We start from the raw sequence: 19130 nt of genomic DNA, 5'->3' as shown, positions 1-19130 counted from the left end.
GAGAATGAGCAGACGTTACTAGGTAGAACCAGGTGTGACAGATACAGCGACACTATTCTATACCACTCTACTTTTGTTGTTCACACCCAGATACCTCTACCAAGCAAGGAAGACAAGCAGGTTTGTGCTAGGTGATCCTTTTCTAGAAGAGCGCTGCCCAGCCCTTCTTCACCCTGGCCTTAACACACCCAACACTCCATTTTTTCCCAACTTCAAAATATCCAAATGACAAAAAGACTCTAAAAGTCTCTTAGCAGGGAGAAATTGTCCCTTTTATAGTCACAGGACTATATCTTAAATGCCCAGTTCACTCCTAGGTCCTCCTCAGAAAATAAAAATAGAAGAGTTCCTGCCTCTAAAGGCTGCCACCTAAGTCATATTCTCATCACCCCCTCCCCAAAACATGCACGCACGCACACACAAGCATGCACAGTGGTATTTGAGTGGGGACAGGTACATACCTGACAACCCATTCTTCCACAAAATCCCTAGATTTCCTGTGTTAACAGCGTCCCTTTAGAAGCCAAATTTACGAACCTTTACTCCACGGGCTGGGTGACTTTCAGACTTGGCACCCACTTCTATTTAGATATCCAGCTTGGTTCCTAAGCAACCAGCCAGCTCTTCTCCTCCTCACTTCCCCCATCATGGAGCAAGCTTACTATACTAGCAGAACAGGTCAAACAGAGCTCAATTCTAGACAAATTAGCGCTTGAGGGAACTTTAATAAAAGCAAGGGGGGAAAAAATGTGGTACAAAAGCAATGCAGAAGGGTTCTGTTCCAGGCAATTTTGCCTCTTGTACAAGTAGAATAAAGTCATCAAGTCAGAGTTTTAAAGGTGAATGCGACTTCAGGTACCATTCCATTCTATCACTTTGTAAGTAATAAATTTGAAGCTCACAGATTAAAAGACTGGTTCAAGGTCACAGGGGAAGCAAAGTTGCAGCTACAACCCTGGTGTCCAAACTCTCAGGACAAATCTTCTTTTACTATATCATACTACCATTAGGAAGTTTAAAAAAGAAAACGAAAGTCTGAGAGTGATTTTTCCATAAATTAAATCAACTTTAAATCTAGGCATATTTTGGAGAATCGGAGATGTCTAACATTGTTAAAGAAAAGAGACATTCAAAAGCTGGTTAAATGTGAATAAAAAATATCCTATATGTACAATATTATAAAAAAGAGAAGGAACCAAAGGGTATTGATGATTACTGGGCTGGCAGTGCAGGGGGCAGTTGCATGCTGGTTGTGGCATGCATGGGCTGCCAGCTTTCCTGGGTTTGAAGGATGCGGTATAGCTGCTTTAGCTGAGCAACAATGTTATCTTTTATGTCTGGAGTGGAGATCTGCAGGCGGACACTGCCACTGTCAAAGGATCGTGTGAAATCACCAGAAAACATCTCGTAGATCATCCGAGCCACCACTGGAATGACCTGTTCAGGACACAGAGGACACAGGTATCTGCTGAGGAAAAGGCTTTTTTTTTTTTTTTTGAGACACAGTCTCACCATGTCACCCTCGGTAGAGTGCTGTGGCGTCACAGCGACCTCAAACTCTTGGGCTTAAGTGATTGTCTTGCCTCAGCTTCCCAAGTCGCTGGGACAACAGGCACCCCACCCACCACAACGCCTGGCTATTTTTTTGCTGTAGTTGTCACTGTTGTTTTTAGAAGGCCTAGGCTGGGTTCAAACCCACCAGCCCCAGTGTATGTGGCTGGTGCCCTAGCCACTGAGCTATGGGTGCTGAGCCAGGAAAGGTATTTTTAAAGAGCAGGAAAGACTCAAGATTGAAGGGAGGAGTAAGGCCCTAGGGAAGTCCCTTGTCTAATGTCTAAATCAGAGACTGGGTGTGGGGGGTCACATCTGTAATCCCAGCACTCTGAAAGGCCAAGGCAGATGGATTGCTTGAGGCCAGAAGTTTTAGAGCAGCCTGAGCAAGAGTGAGACCCCATCTCTACAAAAATTATAAAAATTAGCTAGGCGTCGTAGCAGGTGCCTGTATTCCCAGCTACTCCAGAGGCTATGGTAGGAGGACTACTTGAGCTCAGGAGTTTGAGGCTGCAGTGAGCTATGATCACACCACTGCACTCTAGCCCAAGTGACAGAGTGAGACCCTGCCTCAAAATAAAAAGTCAATATAGGATATCCCTTCATCTTTCCAGACTGCCTATCAAGGCCCACTCTGGATCTTAGTTCAAATGAAGGTAAAAATCTATATGCAGAATCACATCACGTGCCTAAAGGACTGCTTACTTAGCAAGACTTATCAAATGTCATCTCTTGCCTGCCTCATTGCAGAATTCTCGGGGCCAACCCCCAATGCTCTTGCTGTCCTAGAATAAGCTTATATTTTTAAAAGCAACTCAAAAGGTTTTTCTAAGAAAAACTGGAAAGGGTCACATCCTTTGAGGTTTCAACAAGACTAAAATGTCAGCCAGAAAATGAAAGATAAGGTCTCTACTAAGTTAGACACCCAATTTAAGGACCCAGTGTGGTCCTACTGTAACACAGTGAGTCTGCTACCCCATCTGATGAGATTAAGACCCACACAGGCTGTGGGACACTTACCCAGGGTTAAATGCAGACCTAGCGGGTAAAGCTTTGGCAAAAAGGGGAAAAGCTGTTGACATATTCTTATCTTCTCACCTGAACCAAAATGAGTTTTCTTTCCAAGGGTTTCCCATCTGGCCATTCTTCCCCAAAGCATAGGTAGATCTCAAATGGTGGCTGCTTCTCTATCTGTCCTTTCTGGTGGGCAATGAGATCTGCAGAAGACAGAAGAGGAAGTTTGGATACTGGTTGTTCCATATCATCCTTTTGGTAAATGCCACCGTGTATGCCATCCAGTATAACATCCACTAGCCACATGTGGCTACTAATTTTAAACATTAAAATTAAACAATTCCTTGGTCAAGTCACATTTACATGCTCCACAGCTATATGTGGCTAGTGACTACCATATCAGATAGCACAAATATATTGGGCAGAACAAATTTCAGAGATTCCTATTGGACATTGATGATCTCGGCTTGAGATTCACACATTATAAAATTCACACTTCAGTGCTCTCATAAAATTATCTACTTAAATTTGCGACTCTATGTTCTGCTGAATATGATGAACAAGGTCATCTTCCAAAGTTAAAGAAAAGCTGGTAACATCTGGGAGGACACAAAGCTGTCTCCCTCTTCTGACACTGAAGGAGCCACAACCAACCTAAAAATAGCCTGGAGTGAAACTTCTTTCTGTTTCCTAGGTCACCTCCACGAAACCTTTTTCAGAACCAAGGCTCTCTTCTCCCTTGACTTCCACAAGAGATATATTTTTTCTTTTTTTCATTTCAGTAAAGAGGAAATATTTTGCTTTACATCTTTACCATGCTAGGAAAGGGAAGGATGATAGAAAATATACTTCCAGGGAGGAATTCCCACCACCATCAACCTTCTGCAAAAAGACTCACCACTGAGGAATGTTTCCAGACAAAATAGTTTGACCTTCTTCTGTCTCTCAATCAGGTTAGGAGCAACAAGCGATGGGGCACATGGCCCAGACCAGTACACCTTGCACTGGCACAGCCTGATGGCGTAAATGGCGTGACCGCTGACCTCCAGAATAAGTCCCCTGTCCATGACATCCAGCAGTTTGCTGGTGAATAGCTTCTGCTTTTCATTGGTGATATGCTCCGGACCTGGGAATTTGACCTGCTCCAGGCTGACGGGACCAAAGAGCTCCTCCTGGTCAGGCATGGGACCCAGGTCCCCATAGAAGAGCCGGCAGCCCTGGGGGTTGCTCACAGTCATGGTCTGCCCGTACTCCTTCCCACGGTACTGAAACTTGATGTCCAGGTCAGTCACTGCAAGGTTAGAGATGACAGTGAGTCCTGCTTCTCTGCTCTGCCTGTCCATCCCTATGACTCATGCATGTCCATTAAGATCAAGCCACCTTTCAATAGCATTCAGGAAGGCCACTGTCATAGTTATCCTTCCTGCAATAAAAGGAGACATCAACATACTCCTGAAATATTCACTCAAAAGGCTTCCTGAAAGCAAACAGTTCAAGGTCCAGCTATACTCTCTCTATTCAATGGCCACACCCTAAAAGCTGTAATTTCACCAAGCAAAGTGGTCCTAGTACCTCCACACCATACTGAGTCCTCACATCAACAGGCACTGGAAGGAGATAAAAACTCGGGTATTTGATTTGTGTCTTGTTTTTGTCTCATTGTTTTAAAAAAAAAAAAAAAAAAAAAAGAGGAGGGCGGCGCCTGTGGCTCAGTCGGTAAGGCGCCGGCCCCATATACCGAGGGTGGCGGGTTCAAACCCGGCCCCGGCCAAACTGCAACCAAAAAAAAATAGCCGGGCGTTGTGGCGGGTGCCTGTGGTCCCAGCTATTCGGGAGGCTGAGGCAAGAGAATCGCTTAAGCCCAGGAGTTGGAGGTTGCTGTGAGCTGTGTGATGCCACGGCACTCTACCGAGGGCCATAAAGTGAGACTCTGTCTCTACAAAAAAAAAAAAAAAAAAAAAAAGAGGAACAAGAACAAATACCACAAAATACCAATTTTCTAAAAACCATACATGTGAGCACTGTTCTGTTCTAACAATATACCATTAAAGGGCACAGTTCACAGCCAAGTTAATTTTCACTCAGCAAACTTCCACTGAACCTGATAGGCCTTATTAAAGCTACTTAGCCTCTTGGACAAAATTTTAGCACTAACACCCCCACCTTGTGTAGTGTGAAAGGAAGATCCAGGCAATGACATCAATTCTTCATTGAAATAAATTTGTGTCAAAAGTCAGAAAGAGATTTTTTTCTCTGGGTCCAAAAGCCCCTCAAAATCTAAGAGCCAAACCAAATCAGTGACCATTAATCTCCCTATCCCACAACAGACCTTATCACTAAATTCCCTAACCAGATCGATAAACCTGGGCCGTCCATACTCGTAAGAGGTGAGTAACCTAGAGCTGTAACCAATAAGAGCATCCCAAACAAGAATGGGCCACCAATGCTGTACTTCTTCCCTGGTGACTCATTGGCCAGCCAGGAAGTAGATAGACAGTTTATAGGCCAGTAGTTTATTCCATTCATGTTGAAGAAATGGAGGCAGAAGGTGGAACAGGAAAAGGACTATTATAGGAATAGAAGACCCACTAAGAAAGATCAGGCGCCGCTTACTTGGGAGAGAGCTGATCCACAGCTCTGGAGAGCTGTAGAAGGGCTGTATAGGTGCCTGGGGAACTTCCATCTCCAGAGGTTCAGTTTTGGGCCACACTGCTTCAGGGCTGCAGTTACCCACACCGCAATTGCTCACACTGGCTGGTGCCATGGGAGAACCTGGAACAGAAGGATGTGGTAAGCAGGCAGGGGCACCATGTATGGACACCACCTGGTATGAGGCTCTAAGAACTAACAGGTCAGTAAGCAAGGGTCAAACACTGAGCTGTGCCCCAGTGTGCCCTCCCACCCCTGAAGTGATTCCCACAACTAACAGAGGAAGAAACAAGGTTCCCCTGCCCATCCTTCCTAACTCTACGATTTCAATCCCATAAACTCATCATTCCAGAAACCTTTCTCACTGAAGTTTTACATATAGACAAATAAATTTTCTCTATGAGTTAAATTAGAAGGGATAAGAGAGGTCAGCAATTAAATAAAAGCTGATTGTCTTCCATAGAATGAATTTAACTGAAATAGTTAATGAGCTTTAAGTGCTAATGTATAGAAATCCCATTAAAAATAAATACTTTGGGGGAGGGGGGAGGCAGTGCCTATAGCTCAGTGGGTAGGGCCACATACATGGAGGCTGCTGGGTTCAAACCTGGCCCGGGCCAGCTAAACACAAAAATGACAACTGCAACAACAACAAAATAGCCGGGTGTTATGGTAGGCGCCTGTAGTCCCAGCTACTTGGGAGGCTGAGGCAAGAGAATCTCTTAAGCCCAAGAGTTTGAGGTTGCTATGAGCTGTGACATCACAGCACTCTACCGAGGGTGACATTGTGAGACTCTGTCTCAAAAAAAATAAAAAATAAATAAATACTTTTATACTTGTGCAAGCATACTCAAGAACCTAGAAAGAGCTATCTCTCACAGGGAAATAACTGGAAGGTTCAGGGACACAATGGAAGGAAAATCTTTAAATTGATTGCCATTTTCTACCATTACAAATTTAAATCACGTGAAATTACCCAATTAAAGCTTTAGAAAATAGTGAAAATCCTATTTCCCTGCTAATGTCAAAGTTAACTTGCTCCAAAGGCTACAGGTTTCTCCTCCTAGCCTCACCTCTTAGGCATCTATTCTTCAACAATTCTTCTCTGCTCCAACAGCTCTGAAATCACAGAGGTTAATGTTTCTTTGACCCTTTGTGTACAAGTCTGGTTAAATCTTGTTCCCATTTTACTTTTCAGTTTTTAATATTTATGCTGTAACTTTCCAAAAAGGATCCAAAGCAGCCCAAAATTTAAGGATACACATTAGCTTTAATGAAATATGAAATGAAGTAGGAAATCAGGATCCTGCATATAGGTTGCATTCTTTTAAGGGGTGCAAATAGCAGAATGAATCAGCCAAGGATCTGAGAAAAGATCACACAGGTCTAAATATCCAACTCTTAAAATTTCTCTAAGTGGGAATGTAGTATGTAGCAATGGTGACCTTGATCTCTATGAAATTTCTCGCTACTCATCACTTGGTTGCAAAGATATAAATGGCAGCGTAAGTGCTGGAAGGCTAGTGGACAAACAATAAGAATCATTTCCTGTTTCTCAAAGGTAGGAGCAGCAGCTAGAGTAAGGTACCCCAAAATCCTAAAGAAATCATCTTGATATGCTAAGTTTTATAGGTGGCACAAGTTATCTCATTTTGACCTATAGCAGTCTGTGAAAAGCTGGCTAATTAGACGCAGGTCATTAGAGTAGGGGCATTTCAGTGGGCAGGTGAAGTTGGGATCTACAGGCTCTCTGCTTGAGCCTGTGTTCAAGCAGCCTCAGAAGTGCAGTGCGAGATTCAGTGACTGCTCTATGACACAGCGGACCCTGCACCTCTCAACTCATGTTTCCTGGGAAGCTGAATTCAAGTCCATAAAAGAAAAGTCTCCTGCAGATAAATCCTGTCAGATCCTTATCTAGTGGTTAATCTAGCTTAGTGTTAAAGGATATAGAAACCACAAGTTCCCAGGGTACAGCCTAGCAGAGTAGTCCCAATTAAGGAAGTAACACAGAGTTTTTATGTATGTACCAAGGGAAATATTGAAAGGGTTTGACTACAATTCATAAAAATGACTTCCACACCTGGCCTGAAGGAACTTGACAACATTTATAACCACTGATATGGGAGAGTGAGAGAAAATTTAAATTATTTTTTTCTTTGAGTGATCACACATAAGATTCAGAAGATGTTCTCTCTCCTCTACCTAGAACCCACTGTACTGGGGCAACTGGGCTGGCAGAGTTCCCTCACCTCTGACTTCAGCAGCCGGGCCAGTATGGTGGTTTATGCCTATCATCCTAGCACTCTGGGAGGCCTAGGTGAGAGAAACGCTTGACCTCAGGATTTTAAGACCAAGCTGAGCAAGAGCAGAGACTCTGTCTCTACTAAACATAGAAAAAATTAGGCGGCTGTTGTGGCAGGTACCTGTAGTTCCAGGTACTAGGGAGGCTGGGGCAGGAGGCTCACTTGAACTTGGAGTTTGAGGTTACTGTGATGTAGGCTAAAGCCACAGCACTCTACCCTGGGGCAATTATAGGGCCTGATCCCATTCCCAGGGCAGTGGTGATTAAGAAGAGCAATTCCAAGGTCAAAGTGCTTATCCCACCACCCCACTCACCATTAATGTTCAGGAAGGGGAAGGTGTCCTGGATGGGAACATGGTGCTGTGACTGATCAAGCTCATCTTCCTCATCATCTTCATCCACATCATTATCCTTCTCATCCCATGGAGCAGACCCTGTGGATCCTACCCAAGACACACAAGCTCAACAGTGAGCAGTTCAGATTGCACTGTTATCCCTGTAGCTGACTCACCCCCCAAGCTAGGGACTGCTAGCACAGAGAGAGGCATGTAGGGGTCAGTAAGCACCCTCAATGCCCCAAATAAAAGGAGTGGGAATCAAGGGAATACTAACCCCTAGTTCCAATTCTGCCAACAGAGCCCTAATGCAAGCTCTCTTCTCTTCCCCTATGTAGGAGTCACCAACCCTCCTTCTCCTAGAAATCTCTTACATGTTACCTACATGTCAGCCTACTACACATGAGCATCCCTTTTAAGGACTCAGGGACACCAGTTTCTCATCCTTGTAAGCCTAATGTGAGGAAAGACCCCTCCCTCTGGGCAGGTCCTCAGTGGATTCACTGGTGTACAAGTCTAAATTAGTCAGTACTTGCTAAGCATAGAGTAATAAGAGGATCAAGAGGTATTATCGTAGTCAAAGTATCCTTCGAATTAAATATCACTCACCTAACACCTATAAAGAACTTAATAGCTTTTATATGTCATGTCAATTGATTTTCATAGTAGCCTTTGAAGTAGGAAAGATGAGATCCCACAATTAAGAGCTGAAGAAACTGAGGCTCGAGAGGTCAAATGACTGGATTCAAGTCCCACAAGCAAAAAAGGGATAAGAGGCATGTTTGGAACTCAAACCTTCTAAGTTTTAATTCCTTCTCCTTCACCACTACCTGGCCTCTCGAGCCCGGAGAGAGGGTATTTTTACAGTAGAATTCTACACCCTCTACTCGCTCATGCTCTAAGCTGTCAGGCTCATAACCATTTCACTAAGTGAGCAAGAAGATTTTTCTGAGTTTATCTTTTGTTCTCTGGGTTCTTCCCAGGGAAAGGCTTTCTTGATTTATCGGTCTTAAACTTTATAAATAACAATAACAAAAAAAAACCCCAACGTTATAAACCAAGCTATTTTCCAGCTGACTATCTCTTTAAGAGCGCAGCCCAGATGGTGGTGTACTACCCACCTTCTTCCGACACCTGGGACCTCACCTGGGTTAATGATGGAGCCCTGGGGCTGGGGAATATCACACACTTGATATATCTTCACTGGGTTCATGGGCACCTCCTTAGTGCCATCATACATCAGGTTGAATTCTCTGCTCTTGTTGAGAGCACAGCGGAGCTGGGCCTTCCATTTAGCTGGATCAGGGTCATCTACTCCTTCCTGGTACTTCCCCGTCTCTACAGCCCAGGCCTGAGGAACAGAAAACTGCCGTGAGTGCCTACTATTGCCCAGAAACACTAAAAAATGTGTGTCCACCCTTTCATGCACCCTTGCATGACTGCCCCAATACCCTAGCCCCAATTTATAGAGACTGCAGCAGGAAACACTGCCCTTAGGACCAGACAGGGTGGGGCCTAAGGGAAGTTAAGCCATGTGCAAACACAATTTATTGAAAGGTGGAGCCTTATCTCAGGCATAGGAACCAGTACCTGTCAAGATGACACCACTAGAATGAAGGGCTGAAAGTAAACTCAATATGCACCAAAATGGATAGCAGAAGTTCAGGTTAACTTTTTTTCCTGATTCTTTTTTCACATTAGTATGCAACAATGGGTACAACAAAGAGGGATGGCAGGTGATCAGAAGAGTTTGGGCTAGGTGGTCCCCTCGCTTCAGTCCTCAATCTGATGCATAAATAAAAAGGTGTAGAAAACAAGTGTCTAATTCAAAACTAGAAGCACACTCTGGGGGTTCAGTCTGCCCCACTGGCTAAAAGCCTCAAATCCTAATAAACTCACCCCCCACACACACCCTTCCCCTATCCCCTCAAATTCCTACTTAATTGGAAACATGCTGTCAGCCACAGTAGTGGCTGCCGTCACGGACTAAAACCACTTGGACTTCTTCTCTCTGGTTTTCAAATATGGAAACTCATAGCACTTTCCCCGGACAAGGGGAATAAAGTGGTCTCCCCAGTGAAGAAAAGGAAAATGTAGGCTGTTCATGCCGTAGACCAAGGTCCCCAGGAACAAAGCAGGAAGTAGAAACCCAGCCCCACTTCCAGGTCTAACTGGCATTTGTGTTTCTGCTCACAGAACATCCACTCTATGTCATTGCTAACAATTTTTTTTTTCTTTTGAGACAGAGTCTTGCTCTGTCACTTGGGCTAGAGTGCTGTGGCATTGTCATAGCTCACAGCAACCTCAGACTCCTGGACTCAAGTGATCCTCCTGCCTCAGCTTCCTGAGTGGCTGGTGCTAATACATTCTTTGATCACTAAGCTTTGTCCAAGGGTATAACATGTTCTAATACAGAAAAAGGAAATACCATTAGCAGAGAACTCAAGACAAGGACCATACACTAACTTTTACAGGCTGACAAGGCACATCACTTTTCTAAATCCAATTCCCCACCTGATTATGATCATAGACTTCTTCCTAAAGCTGAAATTAAATTTTTCTGCCCCATCCTTTGAGATCTGTGATGTCTTTCAGTCACCCCCTGCAGAGCCGCACAATCATGAGGAAGTTTCTTACAAGAGCTAATCTAAATCCTCCTCCTCCAATTCAGGATCACTTCCTCCTACCATCTTCTCAGGTTTGGGTTCCTCCATCTGTTTTGTGATGTAAAGAAGTCCAAGGAACTTGAGTTGCCCCAGGTGGCTTATCAGGCACTTAGGGAGTCTAATTGCTTCTCCATTCTAGCCAAATCTTTTCACATTCCAACTTCACTGGTCCCTAGTATCTGGGAGGCATATCTCCAGTTGGCTGGTGGTACCTGGCTGCTGCCTCCCCACATGTTTTCCCTTCTATTTGATCCTCTGTGCCCATGTTCACTCTGGCCCCACCCAGTCAACTCAGGCTGTGCAGATTTTGGCAGAGGTCTACACATTTCTGTGGCTCCCTAAAGCCCTGCCCCTCCTTGGAAAGCAGCCAGACTAACCCAGAACGAGGGCCCCAACCCTCCTGCTCACCACACAGCCATCTATCCCCCCGACCTTCCCACATGGCACTGAGGACCCAAGGCTGATGCAGCAGAGGGCCATACCCTTTGAGGCTGGAACTTTGGAATCAAGAAAGGAGCACCTGAGAGGTACCATATGGCAATCTTTGTGGTTTATAAATATTACTTGTTCAAACCCATTCTGCGTCTTGTCTCTGAATATCTTATTTGTCTTCCTAAAATGTAAATAACCTCTGTGGGTTTTTTTTGTTTTGTTTCGGTGCTTTGCAAATCCCTCCCCATACTTTCACTCCATTCTCATAATAATCCTAATGAGGCAGGCAAGACTGGTTTCATCCTCATTTACTAAAGGAGAAACTGAAGTCCAGAGAGACATGACTAGCCCAGGACCACACAGGCAGTTGGTGGTAGGAGGATTTGAAGCCAGGTCTTCCAATTCCTGATCAGAAGGGACAGTATGATAGGGCTGCCAGGGAAGAGACAAACATGGGTTCAAATTCCACCACATACTGGCTGTGTAATTTTGGCAAATTACTCAACCCTTCTGAGATACAATTTGACAGTGATGCCTCCCTCATAGCGTTGCCATGAGAACTGAATGAGGTCAGGGTCACAGGCACCCTTTTGATGCTAGTGCCCCCCATCCCCTTGCAATCTTGGTAATGGCCCATCAGAGCTTGGAATCTGTGAAAGTATCCTCACTGTTATGACTTCACAGACCATTCCCCAATTCTGCAAATAGACACAGATGTAAATAAAGCAACACTGCCTGCCTTCCCACAACCACCCTTTCCTCACGCCTCAAATAGGCAGATCATTCTCAAGAGTGGGGCTTTTAAGAACCACCCTCGTCCCCAGAGCCAGCCACTGCCATATGCTTCAACATTTCACACCAAGGCCACGAGAGGACAAGTAGGCCAGGACAGGCCCATTCCCTTCTCAATGCTCACTTCAATAATTGGTGCTGGTTTCCCTTATCTTTTTTAACATCACTATTTAAAATCTAAAGTAAGAGAACTCATTTACTTTCTAAGCACCCTCAGGCCAATTTTTTCTCTGCCTTTCCTCTCTATACCTGACATCAATGAGTTGAGTGGGAAACAGCTCTAGGATGTCTTTCCTCTGAGTCCTAAGCCCACATTTTCTGCCTTTTCCTGATCTAATCTCAGCATGAAACTGGGGCATAAATGTTGAGAGGCTCCAGTAGGGACTGAATCTCACTTGCGACTTCCAGCTTATGCTCAGAGAAGAAAAGGATAAACTTTTCTGTGTCTGTCTCCAGCTATTCATGAGATGGAAGTAGTCAGCAGAGAGAAGTTGGTCTGGAGCAGAGGCACAGCCTACAGGGTTACAAACCACATGACGTCCCTTCCCACAACCAGCCTATCCACTTATTTCTGTCTTAAGTCACACTTTTGTTTCACTTAAGTTTTGTGAAATGCTATATAATTAATCTAGTTGTCAGTTAAATAAAATTATCTTATCAGAGGTATTGTTAATTTAAGAAAACATTATAAAATAAGAACTTTTATTTTGAGACAGGGTCTTACTCTGTTGCCTGGGCTAGAGTGCAGTGGTGTCATCATGGTAAACTGCAACCTCAAATTCCTGGGCTCAAGTGATCCTCCTGCCCCAGCCTCCTGAATAGATGGGACCACATGTCTGACCAATTTTTCTATTTTTTTTTTTTTTTTAGAAATGGGATCTTATCATGTTACTTGAGTAGGTCTCAAACACTTGGTCTGAACTTAACCTCCCACCTTGGCTTTCTTTTTTTTTTTTGAGACAGAGTCTCAAGCTATTCCTGGATAGAATGCATGGCATCAGAGCTCACAGCAACCTCTAACTTGGACTTAAGTGATCCTCTTGCCTCAGTTTTTCTATTTTTAGTAGAGACGGGGTCTCACTCTTGCCCAGGCTGGTCTCGAACTCGTGAGCTCAAACAATCCACCTGCCTCAGCCTCCCAGAGTGCTAGGATTACAGGTGTGAGCACACACCCAGCCGTCGTCCTGGTCTTCTAAAATGCTAGGATTATAGGCATGAGCTATCACACCTAGGCTTTTAATATTTACTCAGAGGTTATGGATATGTACAAAGTATTTTAATATCAAAAGAAAAACTTGCTGAGGACCCTCTGTGCCATCCCACAGGCTATGCTAGGCACCTGCTAAAACCCAATAGTTCTACCGTGGCCTGGATATCATTCATAGGTCCAAGCACCTTTCTTCATAACAACAGCCCTGAATGACTGAAGAGGAGGAGGCAACTGCTGAAGCATGATAGATTTTGGAATAACCACATCAAGCATTTATAGGAGTTTAGCCAACCCCAGCTCATATCCTTTGAGACATGAGTTGAGAATAGAGCACTTTAACTGTTGTCGACAGGTCCCAACAAGAGGAAGTACATTGCCTACTAAGTCTGGGCCCCTCCATAAGCATTCCTTGTTTCATCAGAGTTTTAGATCTAGTATAGTCCTCATGCCAAAATAGAAAAAAAAAATATTCAACAAACAAGCCCAGGAAGATCTGGAAGAATTGGGAAAAAATTCAAGTCAGATGGTAGATGAAGGCCTTTACCTTAAAAATGGTATTTTCCTCCTCTTGTTGGGGGCTATGCCGGGTGGCATGTTTCCAGGGAATTTGGAAGCGTTTGGAGTCCCTGTGTAACCAAATGAGCCCAGGGTAGAGGCCACTATCCACCTGGGCCACCAGCCAGGGCTTCAGCCGGACTCTGCGGGGGTGAAGGGCCATGATCTGCTAGGGGAAGGACAGGAGAATTAGGCCAGCCACTGGGAACTCTTCCCGGCCACTGTTCCCAGGTAACAGAGCTACAGTTTCACTAGATTACTGCAAAGAAACTAAATATGGGAATAAACTGTGCCAGGTGGAAAAGAAAAGAAAAGAGGTTAAAAGGTTCTTTTGATTCTTATTCCAAAGCCATTTATACTTCATGCTCTAGCCAAATCAGACTTATCATGCAAGTAGATCACATTTCTTCTATTTAAATCCCGAAGCAGACAAATTAAAAGGTGATGTCATCCCTGCTGGAACATGGTTCTTCCTGAAGTACGAAGGGTTTTGGTAGAGAAGGGAAAATGCTCTTTTTAATCTTGTCTCAGGAGGAAGGAGAAAAAATTTAATAGAAATAGCAGGTAAACAGACAAAGCCAAAGCAAGTTCTCTTTTTATATAAGACAACTAAGGTGAATGGGAATATTTCAGTAAGAAATAATGCCATTGTGGTGAGAGAAAAGTAAATGAGGAGTGGGTTCTAGATTCCAGCATCATCACTTACCTGGAAAAGCAGGCAGTGTGTCCCCAGAGATCTGAAGAGCCGGGTCTTGAGTTGGCTTGCCCTTCTCTTAGGCCACCTAAAGATTCTGTACCAAGAAAAGGGGGTATCAGCTGGTTATCCATAGGACACTCTGTAAGAATCTAGGAGAAGACTTGGAGAACACTTCCCCACAACTGAGTCTGGTAAAGCTTAGAAGCACTAAAATAATCAGATACCACAATTCCTAACCCTGGACTATGAAAAACAGTCATGAGACGAGACGAGTCTTACACGACTAGGACTCCCTCCTCATCTGGGTCTGTTTATCTCCCCAGAGAGGCTAGAATGCTCTGATTGGTTGCAGGAGCCAGCCTGGGTAAAGTCTGCAATTGATTCTCATAAAAATACAGCAGCACAGCAGATAACACTCAACACAGCTGGCACTTAGAGCAGTAAACAAAGACCTGCCCAGATTGGATGCCCGAAGAAAAAACCAGTCACTGGAGAATTGTTTGCCTGGACATTGTGTTTGGATGTTTTGGTGTTCTTATTTTGTTTTTACTCAAGATGAGAAAGAGACTCCCAGAAAAAAAAAATGACACTCATGCAACAAATATTTGTTCATCATTTACTGTGTGCCAAGCACTGTGTTAGTTACTAACACTGAAGCTCAGTGTTTTCACATGTTCCTTCCTAAGGAAATCTATATGGACGCTGCTCAAGCCCCATCATGGCCTGAGGAAAGGAAGAAAAATAACTCACCTTCCAAAGCCAAAAAGATCCCTACCTGGATCACGGTTTTGAAGCCAAACCCACTGAGTCAGCTGGAGGCTCCCACTTAGAGAGCTGAGCTGGGGGGTGGCCCCTTCACACCATTTCTCTCCCTAGCCAGACTCCCAGCAAAAGTGAAAAACCCAAACCCAGCTCAGCCTCTGGCACTTTAAGAACAAGGCAAGACCTGCTCTCTCCTGAGCCTTCTGACCCAATTACCAAGTCCTGCAACTGAAACCTTCCCCCTGGGAGCACAGCTCACAGTGGGCAGGTAAGGTTAGCATGCAGTGTTCAAATGCCCCCATGTCCTTGGCCTTCGTTTAGGGTGTTTTGGGGGCAGCTTGTGAAGCCATCAAACGGTGGAGCCCATTTACACCTTTTAAGGAGGAAGGAATGCATATTTTCAAGGGCAAGTTCTACCTTCTCCCCAGTCCTGGCCCTACTAGAAGGGGGATAGGTCAAGGGAAGGAAAAGGAGAATAGGGAAATAGGCAGCAAACCAGTCAACCTAATAAGGGGATTTTGAGAATTTCTATTGCATTACTGCAATAAGTCCTACCTCTGGGCCTGTACCTCTTGACTGATTGTGGACTTGAAGAAAAGGGCTTATTGTAGCTGATCCATAGCCCATCAAGAAAAAATTAAGGCAACCAGGCCAAGACCAGGAGCTGCACCCAATGATGGGGAAGGAGGAGCAGCCACCCATAGAGATCAGCGATAAAGATCAAGCCCTGGGTTCTCGGTGTTCTCCAGAGATGGGGACTACACCTGAGCAGCCCCGCCTCAGCCCTATGGAAGGAGCCCCACTCCTTGCCCTACTTCCCTCACAGCAAACCCTCTCCTTCTCAAAGTCAGGTAAGCTCTTCCTACCCACTGCCCAGTAACTATGACTCTAAAAACAGGCAAAGGGAAAAATTGAAAACCGCCAAAATGACTGAGTGATGAATGGTTCATTATGTCACAGCCACAGGCTGCAATATCAAGCAGGCATTAATGATGGGTGTTAAAAGAATGTTTATTGGATTTTGGGAAATATTTAAAATATGATCTTGGGGGCCGGTCATGGGGGCTCATGCCTGTAATCCTAGCACTCTGGGAGGCCAAGGCCTGCAGACTGCTTGAGCTTAGAAGTTCTAGACCAGCTCAAACAAGAGTGAGACCCCATCTCTAAAATTAGCCGGGCATGGTGGGCACCTATAATTTCGGCTACTCGGGAGGCTGAGGCAAGAGGATCACTTGAACCTAAGAGTTTGAGGTTGCTGTGAGCTATGATGCCAGAGCACTCTACCGAGGCTGACAAAGTCAGACTCTGTCTCAAAAAAAAATATATGATGTTGGGGGTTGGGATGTGGCATAGAATATTAAGTGTATAGCAGTATCTCCATTTGTAACAAAACATAACTCATACTTGCATACGTGTGTACATACACACAGAACTGAAAAAGGGAAAGAAATACACCAAAGCAAAAAGATATTTGTAATGGTTACCTGGTAATGGGATCATGGGTGCTTTCTCCTATGTCCTTTTACAAGTGATTCATATTTTTCTGCAATGATATATACTTCAATTTGTAATTTAAGAAAATCTACAAGTGGGGGCAGCGCCTGTGGCTCAGTGAGTAGAGTGCCGGCCCCATATGCCTAGGGTGGCGGGTTCAAACCCAGCCCCGGCCAAATTGCAACAAAAAAATAGCCGGGCGTTGTGGCGGGCGCCTGTAGTCCCAGCTGCTCGGGAGGCTGAGGCAAGAGAATCGCGTAAGCTCAAGAGTTAGAGGTTGCTGTGAGCTGTGTGATGCCACGGCACTCTACCTGAGGGCGGTATGTGAGACTCTGTCTCTACAAAAAAAAAAAAAAAAGAAAATCTACAAGTGGAACTTTTTTAACCACGGGACAATATGACTTTTCTTATGAGGGATGGCAACCACAATCTTCCCTGTCTGCATACGCTTTACAGTTTTTACATGAACTTTTACTTAATATGTCTGATTTCACCCTTATAAACCTGGACATGGTATTATTATCCTCATTTTATAGCTGGGTTAACCAAGGCACAAAAAAATTAGGTGCTTTATCTGGAACAAGCCCCAATACTCCTGAGTCAGAATGTGCTGTATCAGGTCTTGCCACCGCACCCTGCCTTCCATGTCCCTCTCTCTGGTCTTCCACACAGAGAGTAAACCAAAAACATGAACAAAAATTCCAACAGCATGGAGGGCCAATAAAGTGACTTGTGAGGACTGTATTACACCCTATCTCAAAGGCGCCTAAACCACAGGTCTCCTTCTAAACACTCTCACCACCCAAACCCTCACATCTGTAGGATAATCAGATAATTGAACTCAGCCTTGGTATTTCCAGCTGCCAGCACAGCAAAATTCAAACCCGATGTCTCTAATACACATTAAATCATCCTTGCTGCTCACTGAGCGTAGAGCAGGGACACTTTTAACCTCTCCAGGGCACTACTAGCTGTCCTCTCTCGCACTGCCATTCCAACACCCATTATGACCGCTGCAGCCCCTGCCCAGACTAGTTTCCAGGGGCACTGCTGTCAGTGGTTTTGCACCAAGTCAAAAACTCTGGCCATTTCTCACAGACAAGTCTTAGCAGTGGTCTGGTTTTTTCTCCTTCCTCTTGTAAGAAAGTGAAATGTCATCCACCAAGTTCCTCAGGCTTCCCTCCATTTGGTTTAGCCTCCCTTAGGATAAACTCTGGGCCTCTAGCCATAATCCCCATACCCCTCCTCCCTGCCAGATGGAAATTGGGGGGTGGCAAAGGGGAGGTGCAGGGCACTGTGTGTTGTCACAATGCAGCAGATACACATCTAACCCTAAATCACTCTCCTGGGTCAGCACCAGCCTTCACCAATTTTACTCAAGCACCTTCACCCTCTCCCTTCCCTGGTTTCCACTCTTGACACCCACCAAGAGGACAGGTTGGGACAGTGTGACCCCTTTACCACAAAGCAGGCTCCCAGGAAAGAGTGGCACCTCAGGCCTCCTTTGCAATCAGGCTTGGGAGAATATCCCCTTGTCTCTACACCTGCCCTCCAGCCCCTTCAGGCGAAAGAGGGCCTCCCTCCCAGAGCAACCACACCCCAGCCGGTGCCACCCTCCCCAACACCTAGCTAGGCTCCTTGGAAATCCATGGGTGTCTCCCAGGCCCAGGGCGAAGGGCCTAACTGTCCCAAACAAACTCAAGGAAGGAAAACAAACTCGCCCAAGCACCAAAGTTCCTAGCCGCCTTCTTCCCCAGTTTCCCAAAACTTCACCCTCCAGGACCAAGAGCTGGCGGACCAGGGAAGTACCCTCCCGGGGACACAGGGGCCTGTGGCCAAGCAAGGTGGTGAGATTGAAGGGGAGCGCTGCCTTGATTCAACCGAATAGTGGGGCAGGTGGGGGCAAAGAGCAGCGCCCTCCATTTCGGCGGGGGAACGGGAACGCTCTTAAGCGTGGGGTCGGGAGGGACCCGACAGCACTGGGACCGCCCAAAGCTACTCGGAGAAGGGCGATAGGCACCCAGCCCCACTGAGTATCCCCAAACAAACAGCTGTCCCCAGGTAAGCTCTCTCACCCCTTCAAAGTCTAGGGCGGACCCTTCTGTACCCGCGGGTGTGTCTTCCCTCCTTCAAGCTGGTCTCCAGAAAATTGGCGTCCCCACCCGTCCTCAATCCGGCTACCAGAAGCAGAGATGCCCGAACCAAGTCCGCAGCTGAGTTCACCTGTAGCCACCACGCTGCTCGACGGCTTAGCCAAGGGGCACCTGGCTCTACGCGAGTAGGGGCTGCGAGTTCTTCTCCGAGTCCCGCACCGGCCCTTACCTGCCCAGCCCAGGTGCACCCAGCTCACGTCAGCGCCTCGCCCGGGGACGCCGCAGCCCGTCCGGCCACGCCCCCGGATTGGCCACGCCCCCGCCTCCCCGGATTGGCGAGTTGCGAGAAATATGATCCTCCGCGTTGCTGGGCGGCCCAGTCCCGCCCCGCCTCCTCTCCACCCTCCTTCCCCGCTTCTAACCCCAGCTAAGAAAAGTTCCAGATTCCGACCCAGCCCTAATGCCTTGGGGCTGGTGGTCCAGGGAACTGGAAGCGACTGGAGGTCAGATCTAAGTTGAGAGGGTGCCTCCCCTCATTCATGCCCCATAATTACTCTGCCTTACGGGGACAGTTAAGC

General features: G+C 45.8%; 1 protein-coding gene across 8 annotated transcripts; it reads right to left on the bottom strand.

The window, feature by feature from the left end:
- Positions 1-705: 705 nt before the first annotated feature.
- Positions 706-18841, bottom strand: IRF6 (interferon regulatory factor 6). Of its 8 annotated transcripts, none has more exons than XM_053606794.1 (9): positions 18782-18841; positions 14213-14297; positions 13496-13675; positions 8998-9202; positions 7831-7959; positions 5179-5337; positions 3464-3856; positions 2650-2768; positions 706-1437 (listed from the first exon to the last, which is right to left on the bottom strand). In XM_053606794.1, exons 3-9 carry the CDS (start codon positions 13667-13669, stop codon positions 1213-1215), a joined length of 1404 nt encoding a protein of 467 aa, XP_053462769.1. In that variant the 5' UTR covers positions 13670-13675; positions 14213-14297; positions 18782-18841; the 3' UTR covers positions 706-1212. The 8 variants fall into 8 exon arrangements, with proteins under 8 accessions (XP_053462769.1, XP_053462774.1, XP_053462766.1 ...); XM_053606799.1 differs by having other exon boundaries at positions 13496-13672; XM_053606791.1 differs by having other exon boundaries at positions 18535-18835.
- Between the last annotated feature and the right edge of the window lie 289 nt (positions 18842-19130).

The sequence above is a fragment of the Nycticebus coucang genome, chromosome 10 (assembly GCF_027406575.1).
Source record: "Nycticebus coucang isolate mNycCou1 chromosome 10, mNycCou1.pri, whole genome shotgun sequence".
Taxonomy (NCBI): domain Eukaryota; kingdom Metazoa; phylum Chordata; class Mammalia; order Primates; family Lorisidae; genus Nycticebus; species Nycticebus coucang.
The sequence above is the reverse complement of the archived record's forward strand: the minus strand, read 5'-3'. Positions and strand labels throughout refer to the sequence as shown.

What these genes read in the sequence shown, in the direction of transcription:
- IRF6 (XM_053606794.1), bottom strand. Translation starts at nt 13,669, where the DNA reads ATGGCCCTTCACCCCCGCAGAGTCCGGCTGAAGCCCTGGCTGGTGGCC. An exon ending in GGGCTCCATCATTAACCCAG is followed by an intron (nt 7,960 to 8,997) that starts GTGAGGTCCCAG and finishes TGTCTTGGGTAG; the next exon opens with GATCCACAGGGTCTGCTCCA. An exon ending in TCTGGAAACATTCCTCAGTG is followed by an intron (nt 2,769 to 3,463) that starts GTGAGTCTTTTT and finishes TGTCTTCTGCAG; the next exon opens with ATCTCATTGCCCACCAGAAA.